Raw genomic sequence first — 22,049 nt, 5'->3', positions numbered from 1 at the left:
GTGTATCTAAGAGCCGATAACTACATTTATGGCTTGATCCTGGAGCAATTGTTACTAGCTTATCGTGGTTTATTATTGGTGCCTCGCCTGGAGACAATAAAACAGTATTTAACTGTCAATTTAAATTCGGAGCTCGTCTAATGTTGTGATCCCTCCATACTGAAGCATCTCTAAAAATAATACACGATTCAACTTATAGCCTCGACCGTTTTATGGCGTCATCGGCACATGTGTTGGTTGCGAACACATGCAGACTGTTTGTCGTGTGTAGGTCCTTTGAGATACAATAAATTTTGCCATTATAATATGATACAGCCTAATACGAATTCTACAGTAGGGAAATAATTTGCTCCATCTGGATACAACGAAAGCTAAATACATGTGTTGGCATCTAGAATTTTCGAATTTTTTCATTTCCTAATATTTTTCTAATCACTGGTATAAAAAAGGAGCTTGGATCAAGAGTCCAGACTCTTAAAAACGTTGACAAGAAAAAATACTCATGATTCAATCGGAAATTCCCTTGAATCGAAGAGCCATGGCTCTTGTATTCAAGGAGAAATCCGATTGAATCAAGAGTATTTTTACTTGTCAATGTTCTTAAGAGTCTGGACCCTAGATCCAAGCTACTTTTTTTACCAGTGATTTTTTGAGATTTTTGGAGACTAATTTCTTCGTAAAAATTCAAGGTTTCCTCTCAGTTTCTCTGATTTTTTTTTTTTTTTTTTTTTTTTTTTTTTTTTTTTTTTTTTTTTTTTTTTACTTACAATAGAACAAAGCAAACATATCCACAAACTACCTTAGTCTTTACTATTGTGTTTTTATCATGAAATAATTAAATATAAATCTCGGTCCACTTAAGATTTTAGAATGTCGCAAGGTGAAGAAAAGTAGATTTCTTCTGAAACGCCGTCGACGCAGGCCGCCTGTACAAACAAAGTAGAAGGGAGGAAAGGAAAAGAAATTACAGGCCTTAAACCCCAATTTTCAGATGAATTTTCCGCTTTCGATGTCGAGGGCCCGAGGATGGCGACCCGCGGACGGCCGTGACGTCGCGTCGGACGTCGAGAGGTCGGTGTCGGTCGCGTCGGAGCGGCCTACGCCAGGCTGTCGGTCGGGCCCTCGTGCTGCGGCTCTGGTTCGCTCTTGGAATCGGATCGGAATATAAATACAAGCTATTTATAGGCTGGATAAGCTCCGTCCAGGATCGGCCGCAGCCTTCCAGTCCGCAGGTCCTGGAGGAGGAGACGGGACTCCAACCCGACTCCTGCCGAGGAGGTGCAACTCCCCCTCTGCCGTCAGCGAGAGAGCAGTAAGTTCATTTATGTATGAGCCATGGTTAGCACATGCTTTTATGTGTCTTAAGGTTCATCCCAGATTTCACTTACTGCTCTTTTCGCTATCACGGCAGCCCTGTGCCCGGCTCCGCCAGTCGGCCGATTCAGCCCCTACGTCATGTAGGCGAAATACGGGAGAGGCACGTCTGGTCCCCAGATCACGGTGACGTCATAAGACGAACGCCGCGAGTGCGGTTCCCAAGCGGATTCTCAGGATCTGAGCTCTCGTGACCATGACGTCGTCGAGGCGGATTGGATCTCTCAGTTCGGAGACGACCCATCTTGGGGAAATTAATTTTTTCAGGAGACGCAATTAAAACTGCGTAACAGTTAGAAAAGGAGTTTTTCTACGCAAAAAACGGAATGCGTAATAGAAGTTACCAAGTTAGGTCGTTTTCTAACTGAATCATTTAATTGTATTTGCGACAGGATCTTTGGGATAGGCACCGCATTTTCCGTGGGAAAATATCTCTAGGAGAACTGAATTAAGTAAAAAAAATTGTCAATTGGCGATTTTGAGTTCCGACGTGGAAACGCTTACTAGAGGATTCGGGAAAAAGCTTCGTACGGGTTTAACGTAATTTATTAACATTTTTTGTATCTCCGCTCCTTTTCTGTTTGCATGTCAGAATTCCTGAACTTTTAACCTAAACATTTTACATAAAACCAAAGAATCTCTGATAAGCAGCTTCAAAACGTCACGCGTCCCTAATGTTTTGAGCTTTCATGGTCAAAATTTCATCAAAATGCCCTTATTTTCTTCCTCTATGCAGTTTTAGCAATTGCTCAACTTTGAATTTTTGAAGATAAGGTCCCTATTCACAGACTCTGTGACATTACAGATGGTGTGATGCAGGTACACTTGAATTGAAAAGCTTTCAAAATTGGAACATGAAAGTAATGCCGCAAATTGATATCTATCAGTGCAGTTTGTCTATTTGACTGCACGATGGACAGGTGAGCGAAAAGGCCATTTCAAATTTGGGCAACTTTTATTGTCAGGATCATTAGTCCTCTATCAATGTGACTACCATTCCACGTAGACTTCGTTTATTGTCTTCATGTTTGGATTTTCCTTGTCATTGTTGGCAACGCCAGCGGCGCTCGCTGAGCAAGCGATGATCTACCTACTTACAAGAGTGGCAACTGGTCATCTGTGACTAGACTCGTGTGCGAGCAGACCCAAGCCCCCCCTCCCGGAGAGTTGGGGGGACCATGGAGATCCAGACGCGGGGCGCTCCACGCGGCGCTGGTTGTGTTTCTGTGTAGGCTGGGCTTAACCGCTTAGCGCTCGGTCCTACAGAATGCCCACAAAGTTTCCGCTCCGCCGTGTGCATCTTCCTATAATTTCAGGTACATTGTAGGAACACAAGAAAAGTCTCAGCTCGTTTCCCAACGCTAAATCCCTCAAAATCCTCTAAAGTCGAGAATTCTTGCAGAAAACTTCCAGAAACAACGCCACTTTTCACCTAGCCATGAGTAACAAGCAACTTTTTGAGCAAAAAATCACCAAATGGTGACTGAATAATGTTGGAGTAAGCATTTTGCAATTTAGGTTATAGGATCCCGCATCTCCCCTCATTGGTCCCCCAGACGATTTTTTTTATAATTCCAGATCTCCTGGGGATCCTTGAAGTCTAAAAGACAAATTTGTAGAGACCCTGAGCCTCTAATTGCAGGTGTTTTTGGGCCTTTAAATTTTACGACTTGGGGCCCTTTCTGACCACCATTCTGACCCTGGTTAGGATGGCTGAAGCAGTCGCTCAACTCTCCGATCATGAGTCATCATTAGACGAATTAGAGGGTTGTTTCTCGAAAAATTTACAGTATAGACAGGATAACAATTTCTGTAGTATATCAGGGTATCTAGCATCAGGATTTTCCCGATTCTATCAGGATTTGATGTCAATCATGATTTAATCCCGATTTCATCAGGATTTGAGGAAAAATCGGTCGTAAAATCAGGACTTTAGGAAAGACAGATCGGATTTTTTTATCGAAATATTTTTTATGTTTAGAAATTTTAAATTTTATCCGCCAAAAATTAGGAATTGGAAAAATTATGAAATCAGAATGTAGCAGTAAAAAATCAGGATTTTCCAAAATGTAAAAAAACTAGACACCCTATTTATAGTTCGCCAATACTGTTTCTCATGTGATGAACGTGAAAAGTAGGGAGCAAGTAGAGAGTTAGTAGATAGAAATAAAGAAGTTGATCCGATTTCGGGGGGCGCGTACCCGACCCGTTTGCTGAGCACCCTGTATGTAGACATGGACGAGAGACACATGTAATACCGATCCGACCACGCACTCGATTGTAATGTGTACTTAATATAATTTATGCTCCAAGTGGCGAAAGATGCTCGACGCTCGTGCGGAGGGGGCGCCCTGTCTGGTCCCTGCGCCCCGCGCCCCCGCCACCGCCCCCTCCCTCGCTCTCCCTCTACCCCTTTTCAATTAATTTTCGTGCCCGCCGTTTCGCCGATTGACCCGATTTCAACCCCCTCAGATTTGTCGCGGCTGCCCCGGCCGCCCCGGCCGCATGCTGAGCGAGCGCGTCATGCAATCGACGCAACCTCAGCAACACCCAACACCTACCTGGATCGCCTGATTCTGTGCTGGCAACCAACAGTCACCTGTTGGAAATGGAAATCGGGATCTCGCGATTGATTTAGTGATTTACGCCTGAGGGTGAACTCGACTTGATCTCGCAAGGAGGGTCTAATTGAGGAGTTTCCCGAAAAAAGGCGCACATTGAAAAATCGCGTTTTTTGAAAAATGAAATTTTTTGAAGTTTTAATGATCATTTTCGGGCCGTTGGCGGTGATTTACATCGGAGCTTGGACTCAAATTTTCGATGTAGGTCACTGCCAATAGCGTTACAAAGTAATTATGAAAACCCGAAATGCATTTTTCTTAAACGCGATTTTTTTGCTATTGGCTCTTTTTCAACAAGCTCTTCAATTTCGCTGGATCATCTTTGAAAGTGCTTATCTGTCTGCATATCTCTCTCTTACGTTGTTTCGTAGACGAATCAAAACAGTTTGTTCCGTTTCACATCGTGCAGTCCAACTGACCTGCATGGCAGGGAGCTGACATTTGATATAACCTTGAAAATCGGAAAACTTCAACAATATTAGCCAATTATATCCAAGCGAAAAAATATTAAGACCATCTTGAAAATTTGGCATAAACCCCGTTGTTTTTATTCATTCTCAGGAACTTAACATTAGAGTGAACTAAGTGACAATCGTCAAGTTTTGCAGCAACAGACTGTACACTGAAAAAATAGCTCTGTTCACAAACCTCCTGCACCCATGCACTTTCTTTGTTACAGCTACAGAAGTTTCCGTAATGAGAACAGAGTAGTCAATGCTTACGACCAAAGTTCTGTTCTCACAACAGAAAAGTTCTGTGAATATAAGAAAAAAACTGCAGAAGCCCTATAAACAGAAGGTTCTGTTATCAAAACCGACTATTTTTTTGCGTGTATAACAGGGAATAACGTTGTTCTCGTGAATGTGCAGGGTGAAAAAGAGCGTGCAATCACGAGTGTTGACACTGGATAGCATGGTTCATGTAATGCCCACGTATTCCTTGCTTGTTAGACTCAAGTTTTTCCGCACACATTGGTGCGAATTTCTGAATGAAGTGGCGTTCTTCGAATAGCTTAATCAGGGACGCCTCCACTGATTATTATACCTTCGAAAATTTGAAGGAGAAGCCATAACCATTCCACGGAGCTCGAGTGTCGGTTGGTGGTACCAGTAACCGCGGGCCGCGCCAGCGAACATGAATGACGAAAGAATTTTAAGAGTGGCGTCCACGGATCAGGTTTCAAATTGGATTCGCTGAATTTCTAATTAAAATTGTTCTCGGCGTAATCCCAGCTTTCTTCGTTGGTTCACACTTACTTTTTCGAATGTTTTATTTATAATGGAGGAAAACGCAGCGGAATTATTGTCCTTATGGCCTGATTTAATGACAGCCTCTTCGTTGCAAGCGGTGATTTGATTTTATTGAAACCCAGTGATGCAGCCGAACCAGCGAGAACCGTTACACTCGAGAGAAACAACATTTCACTTCTCTTGAAATAACATTTTTTTATATTTTTTGCACCATATTAAAGAAAAAAGCGCTGTGCTGACAAGATAAACCGTGAGAGATAAAATCGTTTTCTGTAGTTTACAATATTAACTATAAGCACTATACTCGTCTAGGTTTATTCGGGGGCTTAATGATACCTTTGTGAAAGATAGAGCGACGCGCTTACATCATAGTAATGTAAGTGTTTTAAGTTTATCTCTCTATGAAAATTTTTACGTACCTCGGTGTGTTACCTGCACAGCAGACTTTTCGTGAAAAAAATGTTCACTTCATAGGCGCGTTTGTAGCGTAGTATATGTCTTTAACGCTTTGCTGCTTTTCCTCTATCGTGTGAAAAAATTCATTTCTGAAATATTTTTTTTGCTCATCAGCGTCTGATTTTTGTTAGTACCTATTATTAAAAATTTATTTCTGGATTATTTTTTTTTTTTTTGGCTCATCAGCATCTGATTTTCATTTGTATTTTTTTCTGTGTTCCAGAAATTCTCTAGCAATGAATTCACAATGTTACCTATCAAAAAGGAGTGCCTCGATGAAGCCTGCGGCTCAATGCAAAAAGTGCCTTCACTTAGTGACCTTTCCGACCCGGAAAACTCAGTTGGTAAGTTCTCACGAAATTGTTATTTTTCATTCTTGCTTTTTGCATGAACCGCTCCTGTAGCTTTTTTTCTTGTTTTACGGTAATCTCAAAATTAGCGGCAGCAGAAAATAACAAAATAGGAGAGTATCAAGAATTCGATCAATCGGGTCATCAGAATGAGGGAATAAAAGAAAAATTGGATCACCATTTGACCATTTGAATTTAGAAAATAAGACGTCGTCATCATTAAAATGGTTGTCTATAACTTAAAATTTTCATTGAGAAGAGGATTGTATCGGGAAATTTCAAACGTTGAAGCGTCATTTTCAAAAAATCGGTAAAAAGTCAGGAAAATATCAAAGTTTTTCGAGATGAAGACGCATTTGCCTCTCTTAAGCAATCCTTGCGTTGTTTGCAAAGATTTCAAAGAAAAATCCTCACCATCCTCTTTTGAGTTCTCCAAACTCCTCTCGAAACTGTCGTTGACCTGTGTCGTCATCCTGTCCAAAATTCCTCTCTCTCTCCAAGTTCAGACCGTGCGAAAGATGAAAAGTAATTCGTGTGAATTTCCTTCGAATCCGCGAATTCACTTGTGCGAACTGCATTCAAGTAGCTCGCTGAAAAAGTCGGAAAACATTTCATTCTAATGAATGAATCGGATGAATTCCTCTTTCGCCGCGACATTTTCCCCGTTCATTGATGTCTCCTCGGAAAGATGCCCCGGGGGGCATTAGCCCCGCCGTACAAGGACTTCGGCATGCTGCAGTAAGAAGATTAAAGCCATTAATTTATTAACGATTCGCGCTCGGTGCACGGGATGATCCCGCAGTATGCATACATCAAAGAAGCTCCTCGAGACAGGGGTGCCCATAAAATCTGTGAGAATCGAGGAAATTAGTTGGCGAATTTCCGAAGAGCTTTGCCAGGAACAGGCGAAAAAATGGATTAAACCGGGACGAACATCTGAAATCGTCCGCCTCTTGCGTTCCCACGGCTTTCTTTCTCGGTTATGTTTTCATTTATCTTCGTTTCGGAAGAAGAAATGGAGCTCAATCGATTATATGTCAACGTTGCCAACTTTCGAAAAGATAATTTAATAGTTGATCGGTTATAATTTAAATGATCAGTGCCCTCAGGGAATCCGTCTCCAACTACAACCCTGATTGTCATTAACCTTGACTGCCACGTTAAGGAAGATCACCGTAAGAGCCTTCGAACGTTGCCAGGTTACCTTTGATGAAGGACGAATTTTTTGGATACGTATGTTTATTTTTCAGGGTAACACGTTTTTGAATAGTACGGGAAAACGGGAAAAAGTCCAGGAATTTTACCCAACCTTTAAAGTTTGAGAAAAACTCGGTAATTTTACTGCGGAACCGTGAAATTCGTCATTTTAGCTAAAATAATATACTAACTAATTTAAATGAGAAATCATGAAGAACACAAAACAAAACCAAAATAACATTCTAAAGTCAGGGAATATCAATATCTTAAGGAACATGTCACCCCGTTTTTCTTCTAATATCAGGTACTTTTATTCGCAATTTTATCTAAATTATCTGATAATTTAAGGGGAAAATATTCAAAACTTTTCGCAGTAATAACTATTTTATGGGGAGAAGTTTGGCAAGTCTGGATGTTCAAACAGTGTTTTTCCTTTTGGCGGCAGTTGAGCTGTCGGTAGCGCATGCAGTCGCCTGATGAAAGTAAGGATTTGAATACAATTTGGCAACCCTGGTCGATGGTTCCAAGTTCACCAAAAAAAACTTGTCAACATGTGTTGAGTGGTGAGCAGATTGAGCCGGCAACAATTTTCTCACGGAAAAATTTCGGCAAGACGAGATCTGATCTGATTGCGGGACTGATTGGACGGGTGCATAAATTAGCGCGGCGGACGGAACTGATCGAGAGAGCCATGAGAACGCTGCGAGTCAAATCAGGCCTCCCCAATCAGGCGACCAATTAAGAGCGTCAATTTATCTTGCACCGTACTGCAATTGTTTCCCTCTCATGCATGAGTCATAGTCATAAGAGAGTGGAGACAGCGTGTATTGTGCAGCATGTGTAATGAGAAATTGAAAGGAGTTAGTAATTTTGGAGCATGAGTATGTGCAATTTTCTGAAAAAAATTGGAACCTTGGAAAATAACTTTCCAGCTTCCACGTTTCCACGCACCCACTCGCCGGCTTTCTCCATTTTTCTGATCGGCTTTCCAAAAAATTATCTTAGATCAAATCAAGGGGGCCTTTCTTTCTCTTCTTGTTTCCTGTGATTTTTGGCTGTTGACCCCTAAAAATTGCCAATATTTCTAAATTTCAAATGCTTTTCCACCTTTCCATGATCGAGCATTTTCTACACGCCGGATTCTACGTTCCAGACGGTCCAAAGCTTTGAAAGTGTAAAAACCACTCCTCAGATTCATGAGTGAAATTCATCGCGCAATTAACCCGACAAAAAACCAACATTCGTAAGCTGCCGCTAATGATGTGCATGCTCCACAGACAGCATCGCGCGTTTTTTTCCTCAACTTTTTCAAGTAATCGTAGCCCCTTGACTTCACCCGATCACAAAAAAACGGGTCGAAAAATGCCTCGTTGAAAAAGAGCATGTTTTTTTTTCGCCGGTTTCCACGTCAATCATCCGTGCCGAACGCCGAGCGTAGTAAAAGCGGGGACGGAGGGGTGGGGGCAGGGCGACGGCCGCCAAGTGATGAGCGATAGTAGTGCGATGTACTTGAACTTGAGGATGACCGATTGCAGTAATTAATCTCCCGCTCGCCGCTGTACTCGCCGGAGTCGTCGCGATGAATCGATGGATCTGCCATTTGAACCCTTTGAAAAGAATCGATTATCAGGGTAGAGATTCATGATCGATTCTTTACTATAGCTTCAAATGGGAAAATATCGATCTCGGGACCGAGTTCGCAACCCCGTCGATAAGTCGACGATTTTTCTCGCGCTTTTCCACCTTCGCCGACGCGTCCTGGCGTGCGTGAGGACTTGAGGAGGGCGCGAAGTCTGGGAAACTGGACGGAGACTAATAGAGACCCTCATCTAGCTCGCGGCGATACGTGCAATTTTTACTTTCGGAACTTCGACACCGTGTTCTTGAAATAGACGGATTCAGTGACTACATTACAGTACCTCAGAGCCAAAAGATGCCTAACTCACATTTTCGGAAAATTCGAGTCAGTGGTGTTTTTGAAATCTCTATTAACGGTTTCTTGTGTTTGGATAATTTGGTAGCCCTATCTCACGCTGATTTTGAGATATGGAGTTTCAAAAATTGCGATTTACTCTGGAATCAATGGGGCCGACGCGCAGTTTTCTCCTGATATTTCGAATATACTAAATTAGAGGTGGGTACCTTTTGGCTCTGGGGTGCTGATTAGATAATTCATCCTCCCACCAAAAAACTCTTTTTACATCGACATTTTGACGCGTTTTTCCCATTTCATGAAATACATATCTCGAATGGCACTTATCAGTCTGTTACTGTTTCGTCTGTGGTTCTGGACCGGTAATGTAATAACTCGTCCGTTTAACAAACGCAGGGTTAGAAGTCCTGGAAAAGTCAGGAAATTTTGCCTAACCCTGAAAAGTCAGGGCAAATGCAAGAACTCTGCAACGAAACCTTTAAATCTTTCTCCCAGCCCTCGCGCTAAAATTGTTTTCAGAAAAGAATTTTCTGAAAAAACATACAAATAAACAAAAATATGTATGGAAAAATCAGGGAATGTTATGTCCAAAACCCCTGAAAAGTAGGGAATTTTGCTATCCAAGGAAACTTGTCACCGTGAGACGAAGCCTCACGTTGATGCTTAGCCTGAATATAGCTAAAAAGAATCTTGCTGTCCCCGTGAAAATTTGAAGCCCCTGAAAGTTAGAGTTCCTGCCATATTGACCTAATGCCAGGGAAAAAGCAGTCGATACTTCTTGCTAGACTTGCTGGTCGAGTTTCCCGGGGACAGTGATTGATACACACGGACAGTCTGTTAAAATCACGTGAGAAGATCTTTCCTGTGACTCATTGAGGATCGGTTGAAAAGTGGAGCTTAACCTAGGAGTTAATGGCGAAGATGAACGTTTGAAAGCTTAGCGTGAATAATGGATCACATTACGGTGTTCGTGGGAGATACTGAAAAAATTGAATGCAAATTTCCCGACCAATGCGCGCGATGCATCTAACGCGGTCGCGGTTGTGAGAGAATGTGAGTTCTGGGCGATCGGAGTAATTATGTTGTTATATTATAACGACGATGAATCCAGGCTAGCGGCAGCGATGACAAACTGTGCCGCATCGGTCAACTGTCTCGTCCAGGAATCTACTAGCTCCCAGAAACTATCAGTAACCCTGTAACCATTACTCTTAAAGACTTCGTTAGCGCATACGCTATACGAGTTAGGATTTCCATGAAAGGACTTTTAAATATGTAGCAGTGAGTTGCCTTTCCTAAATCTCCACAAGTTGAAAAAAGAGTATTTGTATATCTCATTCCGTGTCATCAATTTCTCACTCCCAACAGTCAGCGACCTAAAAACCATGGTCAATGGAAAATGTCCTCCAAGCCGCTTAATTTAGGCGGATTTCCTTCTGATTCATGTAAAAATCCGTTCGAATCAAGAGTATACTTTAGTAAGTAAATTTTTCAATAGTCCGAACTCCAAATCCAAGAAACTTTTTTTCTAGTGTCGATAGTAAACCTCGCACTGAAAATAAAAAGTTACGGGCTATACAGACATATCGTCCGCTCCGGGCTCCGAGGCCGAAAGTTCCGGGTACTGGAGCCGTAGCTTCGACTGCTCCGAGTGCCATGCCGGCAACTTTCGTTCTCTGAGCCCGGAACGCGGACGGTATGTCTTCTATCGCCCGTAAGTACGGCTTCCACGGCCGGAGTTTTTTTTCTTTCGGTGCGGTGATGGGTCATTTTCTATGAAGTTGTTTTTTGAGGGTTTTTTTTGCCGTTTTACTTAAATTTTTCGATTTGAAGAGGCAACAGAGGGCGAGCGCTCGGATCTGTGATACTGCGACTCCCTTTTGTCTTGTAACTCTTGAATCACTTGATTAGTGTGCTGGGTAGAGCGCTGCCCCTGCCCCTGGCCCCGGCTGAACTGCCGAGCGTATTGCATGCTGCATAATAATCCTCCAGATGCGTCGCGCTTTGACACGCTCGCGCTCTTTGTCCCACCGACGCACAGTGAATCCAGTCAATTCAAGAGATCGGACTTTAAATTTTTGGCTAAACCTTCAAATTTTAATGTTTACTTCGTCACAAATTCAATTTCAAGGAGTGTTTTTGAAAGGAAACGCCATGAGAAAACCAATGGAATCGCACATTAAAACTTTTTTGTTTCATATTTTCGAAAATATAAGCTTTCAAAGTTTCCAGATTTTGTTCGAATTCTCCGAATGACTCGGTCCACTGTGCGACGACAACGCGCGACGCGACACGAAGCAATGCACTGACGAACTAGTTTTGCAATGACCAAGCAAGGAGCATCTCTCCTCTCAATTGATCCGCTCGTCCATAAACGAGGATTTATATTTTATTCCTTCACACGTCAGTTTTTTATTGAAGCCCTGAATCGGGAAAGAAGCTCTGAACTTCATGACGTAATCGCTGTGGAAAAATGCAGTGTACTTAAAGACGTGAACTCCAGACTTAACTTTCGAGTACCGTAGAACTCCTACAATCCGTTTCTTTTCTTTCGGAAATTCAATTTCACCCAAGACCCTAACGACTCTTACTCCTTGGCCTATGAGGATATGCACATTAAACAATTGAGTTTGTAAAAGCAAAGGTCATTGCCCTTTAAGAATCAGGTCCATTTGAATCAGGCGTGCAATTCTTATAGAATCCTGAGCAAAATCCCCTGATAAGCTAATTTCACTGCCGATGCTGAAAAAGCAAGAAATTCTCACGAATTTTTCACTTAAAATTCGAACCGGAAATTATTACCTGCGCTCATTGAAAAAGCAGCATTAATTTACGAAGCCCCCTGACCCCTCCTGAAAGAGGACCTCAGGAGTTGGGTCCGTCGCGACTTTCAGCGTCACCCACGTGTGAACACGGTGTCTTGGTCATTTCAAGACTGGTTGCGTGTCCTGGCATAAATTTCAGTTCATTAAAGGAACACTCGGCTAACTTTTTTCAACGCCCCTGCGACCCTTCTCGATGAGAGTGATTTGATGAAACACTTACTCAATCCTGTATCGCAGCGAACTCGCGCTCTAGTAATTCGAGGAGTCGAGCGCAGTGCTTGCACTGATTTCCGTGCTATATCGAGCCTTGAGTGGGTACTTAACAAGTAGAGTAAAACGAAGACAAAGGTACATAGACAGCCCAAAACGGAAATAGAACAAGAAAACGAGGAAGCAGTGGAAACAAGGCTAAAATACATAAAAATACACGGGTCAAAAAATACATGCCGTCTTTCATTACCAATATACCATGTAACGCCGTGCTGGTTTCTTTTGATTTTAATTTGTTTTTTATTTTTTTATTTTTCTAGCGGTTGGTAATGGTGTCGTGTGACACCGAAACGTCCCGTGTATTTTTATGTATTTTAGCCTTGTTTCCACCGTTTCCTTGTTTTCTTGTTCAAATAGAGTGAAGCGTAGTGCTCAGTGCTTTCATTCTATGACCGTCAAAAGTTCCGGGGTTCTTTTTAAATCGTTTCAAAATTTCCAAGTAAGTTCCAGAAAATCCAGAAGATCCGGAAAATTTCGGGACTTTCAACAGTTCCGGGAAAAATTCAGGAAAATCTCAAAAGTTCCGGAATTCGGAAATCCGGAACTAGTTTCGAGAAATGGGAGCACTGATCGCGCGTGTATCACAGGGCGCTTTCTGAGGTTTGAACTCGAAATTTCAGTGAGTCCCCTCCCCCCCCCCTTCCCACAATTTTCACAACAAACTCACTATCAGAGAATTTTCCGCGTTACAGTCCTAACCAAGTAAGTTCACGCACTTTTAGACTGCGATAGAAGATCTTCTGACGTCACTTTAGTATGTAAAGTGAATGGAAGGAGCAAGATGGCGAATCCTCTGTCTCAGTCTAAGGTGCGTAGACTTATTAGTTGGCGCGGACTCTATAATAGAATGAAAACAAGCTTAATTTTCTCAAGGGAAAAGGAGGAGAAGAAAGAGAGCATGCTAATTTTGTTGCACAAATAATTGTGTTCGCGTATCCCTCCTACCTTCAACCGATAATTACTCTGTTGTGCCGAGGAAAAACGAAGTATGAGCATTCCAACGTTGCCATATTATCTGTCAGGAAATATTTAATTTTGAGTAAAGTTATGGATAATTTTCCTTGAAATTTTCAGACTCTTTAATGAAATGACGAACAAAATTTTCGGAAAAATTTTTGAGGGAAATATTTTCAAATTTCCCCGAAAATTCGTGTTTTTCAAAGGAGATTTGGCATCGTCTGCAGGCTAATACACCGTTCTTCTTCAGCACGGCAATAATAGTCTTCGATTTCTCAGCATGTTTCGAACTGAGCCTAAATAATTCGAAAATTGAACCGTGTGAAAAGCCGCTCATACTTTTTTTAACAAGAAGATGTCGTATGCAGAAGAAGGGTGCTCTTACAAGCTCGCAGAAAAGTGTGAACAAGTTGCATTTGCTCCCCGTTTAAGATGCAAGGAAGGAAGGGGGGACGAGAGATGCTCTCTGTGAGGAAAATAAGTGGTGCGATTAGGATAATAACGCGTATCCTTATTAAAGTGAGCTTTAGAACTCTAAACTTCGCGCAGTTCGAAGATCTCCACTCCGCACTTCTCTTGCCCAAGTCTAATCGGAGCTCAAAGCGGCAAAGTTCCCCAATCTCTGTGAATGGTCCTTTTCAAGTAACCGCCTCAATGAAGACCTGGCTTTGAATTCATTTGGTTCCCAAGGGTTAGGTCTTGAGAGCATGAACCTTTCGGAGAAGAAGAAACACATTTTTGAAGCGATATGCACTGAAAAATTGTCCAAGAAACCCCCTTTAACACATGATCACCACCTTATTGGCACAATCAAAATATAGACTGCTCATGCGACCTGTTATCCGTGCATTCTGTAGTACGTAGTGAATAAGTCTTCACTGTGCATAATCTATTAATACTTCGTGACGTAACGAAGTGAACTTAATATCATAAAATATCGAATAATTATTATAATAATTAATGAATAATAATAAAAATAATAATAAAAATAATATAAGAATATAATATATATATAATAATATATTATATATAAATAATATAAGAATAATAATAAAAATTATAATAATTATAATTTATTCGTTGCATAAAATACATACACGTAACCGTGTGCATTTGAAATCATTGTAAATACTCCATTGCTTTACCTAATAAAATTGTTTTCACGTGGAGAAAAATTCGTAAAATGCGTGATTACGTACTAAAAAGGCCGCGCGGTTGAATCATTAAAACTGTGCTGTTTCAGCCAGTATTACTTTGTTTCTTTAACTGATTTTTTTGCCTATAATCACAAGTTCTAGCGACGGGTAGTTCTTTCTCCCGTGTGAAAAAGGTTCATTTTGGCGCCTGTGAACCCGCAATCTTGTGAGGTCGCTCTCCATCCCTAATGAGTCAATTAATTGGGAACCACTGGTTTAAACGGTAACCCCAGTAAGACAAGGCCCGGAGGAATCCGCAGAGGGAGGCAGAGGGGCTCTTCTGGAGATCGGGAACAGGGGACAAAGTCTGGCATCTCTCCTGCGCCCCTGGGTACGGCCACCCTCTCCTCGCCTCTCAGCCCCCTGGGTACGGCCACTCTCTCCTCGCCTCTCAGCCCCCTGGATACGGCCACCCTCTCCTCGCCTCTCAGCTTCTCATTTTAACTGTCATCCCCACAATTTATAGACACCTCCTCAACAGGCCGTGTTTTCAAAATCCTTAACACGCTCGTCACCGGTGAAAGGCGCATATTCTTGAAAATGTTTCACCGGATTTATTGTTTTCCACACTCCGTGTTTCAACATCCCTTACCTTTTATTAATCTCTCCAGCTCTCGACTTTTTTATTTTGTTTTTTGGATTCGGTCCGAAGAGATCTTTCACACATGTTAATTTGATGGAGGGTCCTTGGCGTCAGGGGCTCGATATTTTCTCTGACTAATGTGTTTTATCTGTTTGTTGCTCGTGTTTTGATATTATGCATTTTCGTGAGATAAACCGTCGTTCGAGAGAACTGCTGCCATTTTTGCGAGGAATTGTCGGATTTTCCTCAAGAAGCATCGGAATCTGTGTAAATGATATTATTAAGGGGAAAGGATCCCTTTACCCTTATAATTAAAAAAAAAAAAAAAATCCCCAAGAAGCTTATGCGCTGATACGCGCTGTTTCCAAAAATTAAATGTATACATATGTAAGTGTCCATTTAATTGTTTGTGTCACGTCCATTTGATAATAAAAATGGCAACTCTGCGCGAGAGATAGGGGCTCATTGACTCCCGGCCGGAGGCTGTGCATGGAAAGCTGAAACCGTTTTTCCTGTTCGGTGACAGATAACTTTCAGCCTCGGACGGGTCTGCGTTCGATGAGCTTTCACTGACAAGCAAACAACCCGAATTTTTTCTTCCTCATTTTTTTAAGTAAAAATAGGTCACGTCAATGGCACAATGCGACGGAGGTCATGGAAAAAAAGACTGCCGCAATTGCTGAAGAAGAGTCGAATGATAGCGTTTATTTTCATGGTTGGAGCAGGGTCACGAACTGGCTACTTGCAAGTTCAGCGCGGGTTATTGTTCGTGTGACGCGAGCGTTGACTTAGGTCAGTTTTCGTAGCGTAACTTTGGAGCTACTGATAGAAAGTTCAAAGGAACCTCCGAGACTCCGTCTCCCTTTACTGAGCTCATGCGGTTGGAATTCGACGAACACGTGTGAACAATGTGCGTGCGTATTTATTTTATCGTTGAGCCGGCAAAATACGTTGCATTCCATGTCCTTTGATAACTAAGTTGCTAGTATCAGTTTCTATTTAGTACTCGAGAGTTTTTAAGCTGCTTCGCAACACAAATAGCAGTTAAAGGGTTCTTAACAGGAGAAGAATTATCAGAAAATACATATTCAAGTCCGAAAATCTCAGAGTTTTTGGATGACCGTGAGGAAAATATAGATAGTCAGGCTAAGTTTTTTTCATTTTATTTTTCAACTTTATTTATTTTTTTTATAATTTGTTTTTCAATTAAGATAGATGCACAGCCTTCAAATTCCATCTTGTTAGTCTGGAATTAAAAATGAAATAAATTGGGTTTTTTAAACATGTAATTGGAATTTTCGTGTCAAATGTCAAAAATTCACCAAAAACTATGGAAGGGGAAAAATTCCCATCCTGCGTAGCTATAATTTTGAAACTCATCAAAATTATTATGATTCCTAGAGGAAAAATAGAGGAAATAGATAATACTCAGAAGACTAAATGATTTAAAAATAGGGTTAGTTTTGAATCAATGATTCTTGTCGAACCATGTCGGTACTCAGAAAATCCAACCCGTTGGTTGAAGAAAATTCAGTCAAAGAAAGTTAAGCCTTAAATCGGAGGTACAAATTCTATCAGTGTTAAGTGAAATACAAATCTGATGACTTATCCAAAAACCTTGATATTGGCTTGAGATTTAGTGAATTCAGTTCTATTTTTGATGTTCTACAAATTCTGAACTTAGGAGTATAACTTTTTAACCCTCGAAAATTTCCAGGAATTCCTCTTAGATCTCTCTTCAGCCCAGCTCTAGAGCTCAGCCTCCGTATCCAAATAACTCCGCGTTACGTTTCGATTCTCAAAGTTATCCAATCCAAAGTTGTTTCATTCATCCGTCGGCTGGAAACTTTGAAGCTTTCGATCGGGCTCGGAGCGCGGTGCTTCGCCTCCGCTGCCCGCGAGCCGAGCACTTTAGATTACGTGAATGACTCAAAGATCGACTTTCGTTGTTGTGTGTAGGTGACTCACGCTTACATTAGGTTTAAAATAAGTGTTTTCGCCGCGTTGCAAAATCGCGATCGCCGTCACGCGTCACGCCGACACACCGACGCGGAGGGGCCTCAGCCCCGGGTTTTCATTCGCCTCTCGCTCCAATGTAGCCCTCGCCTCACCCCGCGCAACCCTCGTGGGAAATCGGCGGAAAATTCTGCCAGCTGCCCCGTGTCGAGCACATCTGTTGCTCATAAAAATAGGACATGCCTCGGAATGAAACCATAAACTCCGAAGACAATATCTTTTTAAGACTGCGCACTAACAATCTTAACAGTGTAATCGGGTGCAGGGTGTCTAGTTATTGAGAACACCGGGAGAACCGGGAAATGGCCGGGAATTTTTCTGGTGTCAGGGAAATCAGGGAATACGTCAGGCTATTCGCTGAAATTCGGCATGTCAGGGGATCTCATTACGCAAGCGATTTTCGTGTCAGTGAAATGTCAGGAAAATCGGAAATGTTTTGCGAATTTACACTTCCGGACATTTCTTCCAACATTTCTACCAGAATTTCGGCTGATGTAGGGTGTCTAGTGACCGGGAGAACTGGGAAAATTCAGGGGTTTTCTAAGTGTCAGGATAATCAGAGAAAACGTCAGGCTATCCGCAAAAATTAATGCGACATGTCAGGGAATTTTAGTACGCAAACGATTTTCGTGTCAGTGAAACGTCACGAAAATCGAAAAACAAGGATTTTTTAGAATATGTTTTGCGAGTTTTACTCTTGGGGACATTTCTATTAGAATTTCTGCTGATTTCTTTTAAAGGAAGATATTTACGCGGGGTCTATGAAATATATAATCTCTAGTTGAGCCCCCCCCCCCCCCATAATTTCCTGTGAAAATCTCTCATTGTTTTCTAAATGAAACAACATCCACCTGCACCTTCAAATACCATTTTCTTTTTATAAATAAAATATTTAATTGATAAAATCTCTGTTGAGACAACCCGTTTTTCTGGTCAGAAATAGTCAGTGTTATGCAGCACACATGTGTATGTATAGAACATTCTACGGCTCAAATATACCCTACCTCCAATAATTATACTCATGACGACTCATTAACAATTATCAATGTCACCTGATCTTTCCGAAAATATTTCTTGAAGAGTGCTGTTCAAAGAATAGTAGGAGGAGCAGCGGGTGGGAAACTACTTATCGCGTTATCACGCAGTATTTTCTCTTACTTAAGTGGTGGCGTGATCCCATGAACCGTTTCGAAAAAGAAAACCTCGCACTGTTAATTAGGGCTTACTCTTAACTAAATTTGATAAGAATCTTTAGTCATAGGTTGCTTTGACCAATGTAGAACGCCAGCCCGTAACTTGAATTTTTCAACTTTACTAATTTTTCAGTCGGCACCAATTTAATCAGCGTTATTTGAAATTTTTGGAGAGTGATTTGATTTCATACGACTCTCAGCAGATATTTTACGTGACCTCGAAACTGATGTGTGCATTTTTTAGGATGCGCGAGTTCATCCTGCTTATCTGCCCACTTAGAACATTGGAATTTTTTGATTGATGAAAGAATAAATCAGAATAAATGACTACATGATAAGAAAACAAACTATATTTTAAAAGAGGGAGAAAGGTCGGGAAATCAGCATTACTTCACTTTTATTTCAATATTTTTCAGGGCATCAACATCACTATATGTAATAACAGGGTGTCGAGCATCAGGATTTGCCCGATTTTCTGATTCTATCAGGATTTGAGGAAAAATCTGTCGTAAAATCAGGATTTGAGAATAGTCGGCCGTCCGATAAGATTTTTTTATAGATCCATTAAAATGAAGGTACATTCGTCTAATTTTTCTCCGCAAAAAATCAGGATATGATCAGGATTTGGAAAAATTATGAAACCAGGATTTAGCAGTCAAAAATAAGAAATAATCAAAATCCCATCAGGATTTCCCAAAAAGGAAAAAAAGTAACACCCTGAATAATTATTTCTCATTTTTCTGCTTTATGGTGTAAAATCGTCTTTGTGTTCTGTTCGTGTGTGTGAAAGCGAGGAGTCCAGAAATTATTCTTCATGTTTACAACGCAGTTTTCGCCCGAAGCAGTAGGTTCGGCAATGTCGTAAGCGTAGAATTTCGCGAGGCTAGGGTATACACGTTCTACGTGCTAAACTAAAAAGAATCTCAGTTTATTTTCCCACGATGACGCCCGTGCGGCCCGTGAGAAATTTGAAGCACTCGCCGATCGAGGCGAACTCCGCTTTACAGCAAGAGCCTCACTAATTGTCTGATAGGGCGCAGCACTGCTCAGCTGCGAAGCGTGATGGTCTCGAGGTTCGTACTTTGCCTGCTAGGTAGCGCTACATGACTGCGGGCGCTCTCCTAGTTCTACGCTTTCACGATAGAGAGCGTTGCTCGTACTTATGAATGGAGTCCAGCGTTACGAGGCGTACTACGTTCATTCATTGAAATATGCAAGCGCAGCAGCATGTGATACTGTTTCTCTTTTGTCGTGACCCATTTCTCTGGTGTTGCGAGTTTCTGAGGATTTTTTTTTTTATTATCATTAGTTTCGTTTTGCCAAACCAATAACGAACATTTTTGGTCCTTCGGGCCGGATCCGAATCAACAGCTTAATCTACGATTCAAGTCCAAACGTCATTCCTCCATTCCATTCTTTTAGATACTCGCACACACCCAATTTTCGAATACACAAAATTTTGATGAGCAAACGACTTCATTGTTTAAGCCTGAGTTCCCGCCGATATGCGACAATCCTTTTGAAATTATGACGGATGGACACTCGTTTCTTCTCTTGCAATTGAATATTTTTTCGAAAATGAAAAGGAAACATTCAAAATGGGGTCACGGCGATTTTGTTTCGGACGGCTGTAAATTTTAAGGCGCGTTCAGACAACATGCCGAGCTGCTTGTCAGGCCGCCTAACGTGCAGCGTAACTAGCCTCTCGACAAGTGTTATATTAATTTTTCTCTTCAACAAGATTTTTTCGAAGCCCTTTTAAAAAGCATATTCATTATTAATTTTTTGAGTCACAAGTTTTAACGTTTGCTTGAGAGAGAAAGTGTTAGTGTAGTATTGGGACTGTAAAATAATAACTTTGTATGATGAACTCGTATGCGTTTCGATACGAATACAGTAACACTTGTGTTCCAAGACTTCGATTTATACTTTTCAGCTTCCATTTTTGGTGGGATAATCGTATACTGCATACGTATAATTTTTCATGGCCACTTATCAGGAGACTTTAACGCCTGAGAAGAAAAGTACATATAGTACGAAATGCGTTGATTGTGAGCCAAGGTGACGTCATAAAGCTTCATCGCGCAGTTTACTTTCACAGTAGAGGGACTAAAGGCACCCAGACTTATACTTCCCTTCTAGTACTGAAATGCTTAGGAAGAACGCATTTGAATAATGGTGAATTACCGCACGGGTAAAATCTTTGTTTTAGAAGAAAGTCACCAAAAAGCTAGGAAACTGTTCGTTGACACCATGATCGTTGACATTATGCTACGTAATCACTCTCATCTCTTAGGTCTAAATTCAATCCTGTCAGCAAGAATATGAAGAAATGAAGGTTTTCTCGTCAAATTCAATAGGTGTCTTAGTCCATTTTTCCAAAATTGAGGCTACGTAATTAAGTGAATGACTCAGTCATCCCCAGGTCTGCTTTGAAGCATTTAAAAAATCTACGACCCGATAAATTTTAGCAGCTTTGAAAATTTAAGGCAACGATTCAACCATTGCATACTCAACAGTCAAAAAGTAGAATATCCTAAATGGCGACCCTTTCCAGTAGTCAAGGAGAGAGCAACGCCTAGTGGCGCCCATCACACCTCCCATCGGCCATAACCGTTGTTCCTCTCGTACACAAGACCCGATCCTCGAGAAGATAATGACACCGTAGCACAACAATATCGATAGTACCTCTCATAATTATTACTGTCAAGAGTCAAAGGGCGGACGGAAACGCATTTTTATTCATTTTAATTCTTCGATCTCGTTACATTTTCGTGGCTGGCTTGTCCCTCGCCGACGGCCCACTCGGATCCTTTTCCGTTAACCGCTACCGAGACCGTATTTCAATCCGCGCCCGCCGCGCCGGAAGTGGTGCACCGGCTCCACCGTTGCCAGATAGTGCTGAAAAGTCGGGATTTTCCTCCATCTGAACTCTTGTAAAATATCCACGTTTCTTTGCGTAACCTGGCAACTCTTTCTCCGCAACGGCAACCCATCTTCCCCGTCGTATTATTTTCATTTAATTACGTTATTAAATCACGCCTGTCGCTACGATTATTTTGGACCGTGCCTCTTCCATTGATGCTTTCAAGACCCGTATGATCCTCCTTACAGCGATCCCCTTGACGCGACGGATTGTCCAAATGCAGGATTCAGGTCTTATCTACCGTGGTATATTTTCGACATATGGACGTATCTCTATCAAAAAGAACTATGTGCAGATGGAATGATGGGGTGTGCTCGTTGGTGCTCGGGCCATAAGAATGAATGAGAAATATAAAGCGACATTGACGAAGCCGTCGTAGCGGCTCCTCGTAGTGGGCATTAACTCATGAGCCCTGTTCACAAGGCTCTAGATACATGCCCACGGCTCATACACTGTGCACATAGTTCCGTTTGACAGAACGTAAAATCCCGCTTCTCCAATTTTGCAAACGGAACTGTGCGCCAACTAAGTGCGGCACCCATGAGCCGTGGGCATGTGTCTAGAGCCTTGTGGACAGGGCTCATGAGTTGAAGACCGCCGCGATCGTCGTTTCTCCCGTCGTTGCCGCTGACGTCACTGGCGCTTTATATTTCCCATTCATGCTTAAGGCCCGATCACGAACGAGCACACCCCATCTTTCCCTCTGCACATAGTTCTGTTTGATAGGAATTCGTCCAAATCTTGTATAGCCCATTTAAATGTTGGCTTCGTTTTACCCCAGAACTTAAGCTGTATCGTATTTGTGTAGGTAAAGAATGCTCATGATTTTTAAATTCACTTTACGGATTTTATCGTCATTTTTTGAAAGTTTTTCGACGGCTGGGCACGAAAAATAATCTGTA

At 41.7% G+C, this 22,049-nt stretch overlaps 1 protein-coding gene across 3 annotated transcripts in view; it reads left to right on the top strand.

The window, feature by feature from the left end:
* LOC109044016 (protein C-ets-1) overlaps positions 1-22,049 on the top strand; it is a 247,304-nt gene that overhangs the window by 95,616 nt on the left and 129,639 nt on the right. For all 3 annotated transcript variants that reach the window (XM_019061474.2, XM_019061482.2, XM_019061489.2), the window contains exon 3: positions 5,925-6,045. In XM_019061474.2, coding sequence (XP_018917019.1) covers positions 5,925-6,045 — 121 coding nt within the window. The remainder of the gene's footprint in view (positions 1-5,924; positions 6,046-22,049) is intronic.

Source organism: Bemisia tabaci, chromosome 6, assembly GCF_918797505.1.
Source record: "Bemisia tabaci chromosome 6, PGI_BMITA_v3".
In the NCBI taxonomy this organism is placed as follows: Eukaryota; Metazoa; Arthropoda; class Insecta; order Hemiptera; family Aleyrodidae; genus Bemisia; species Bemisia tabaci.
This window is presented reverse-complemented; position numbering and strand designations above follow the sequence as displayed.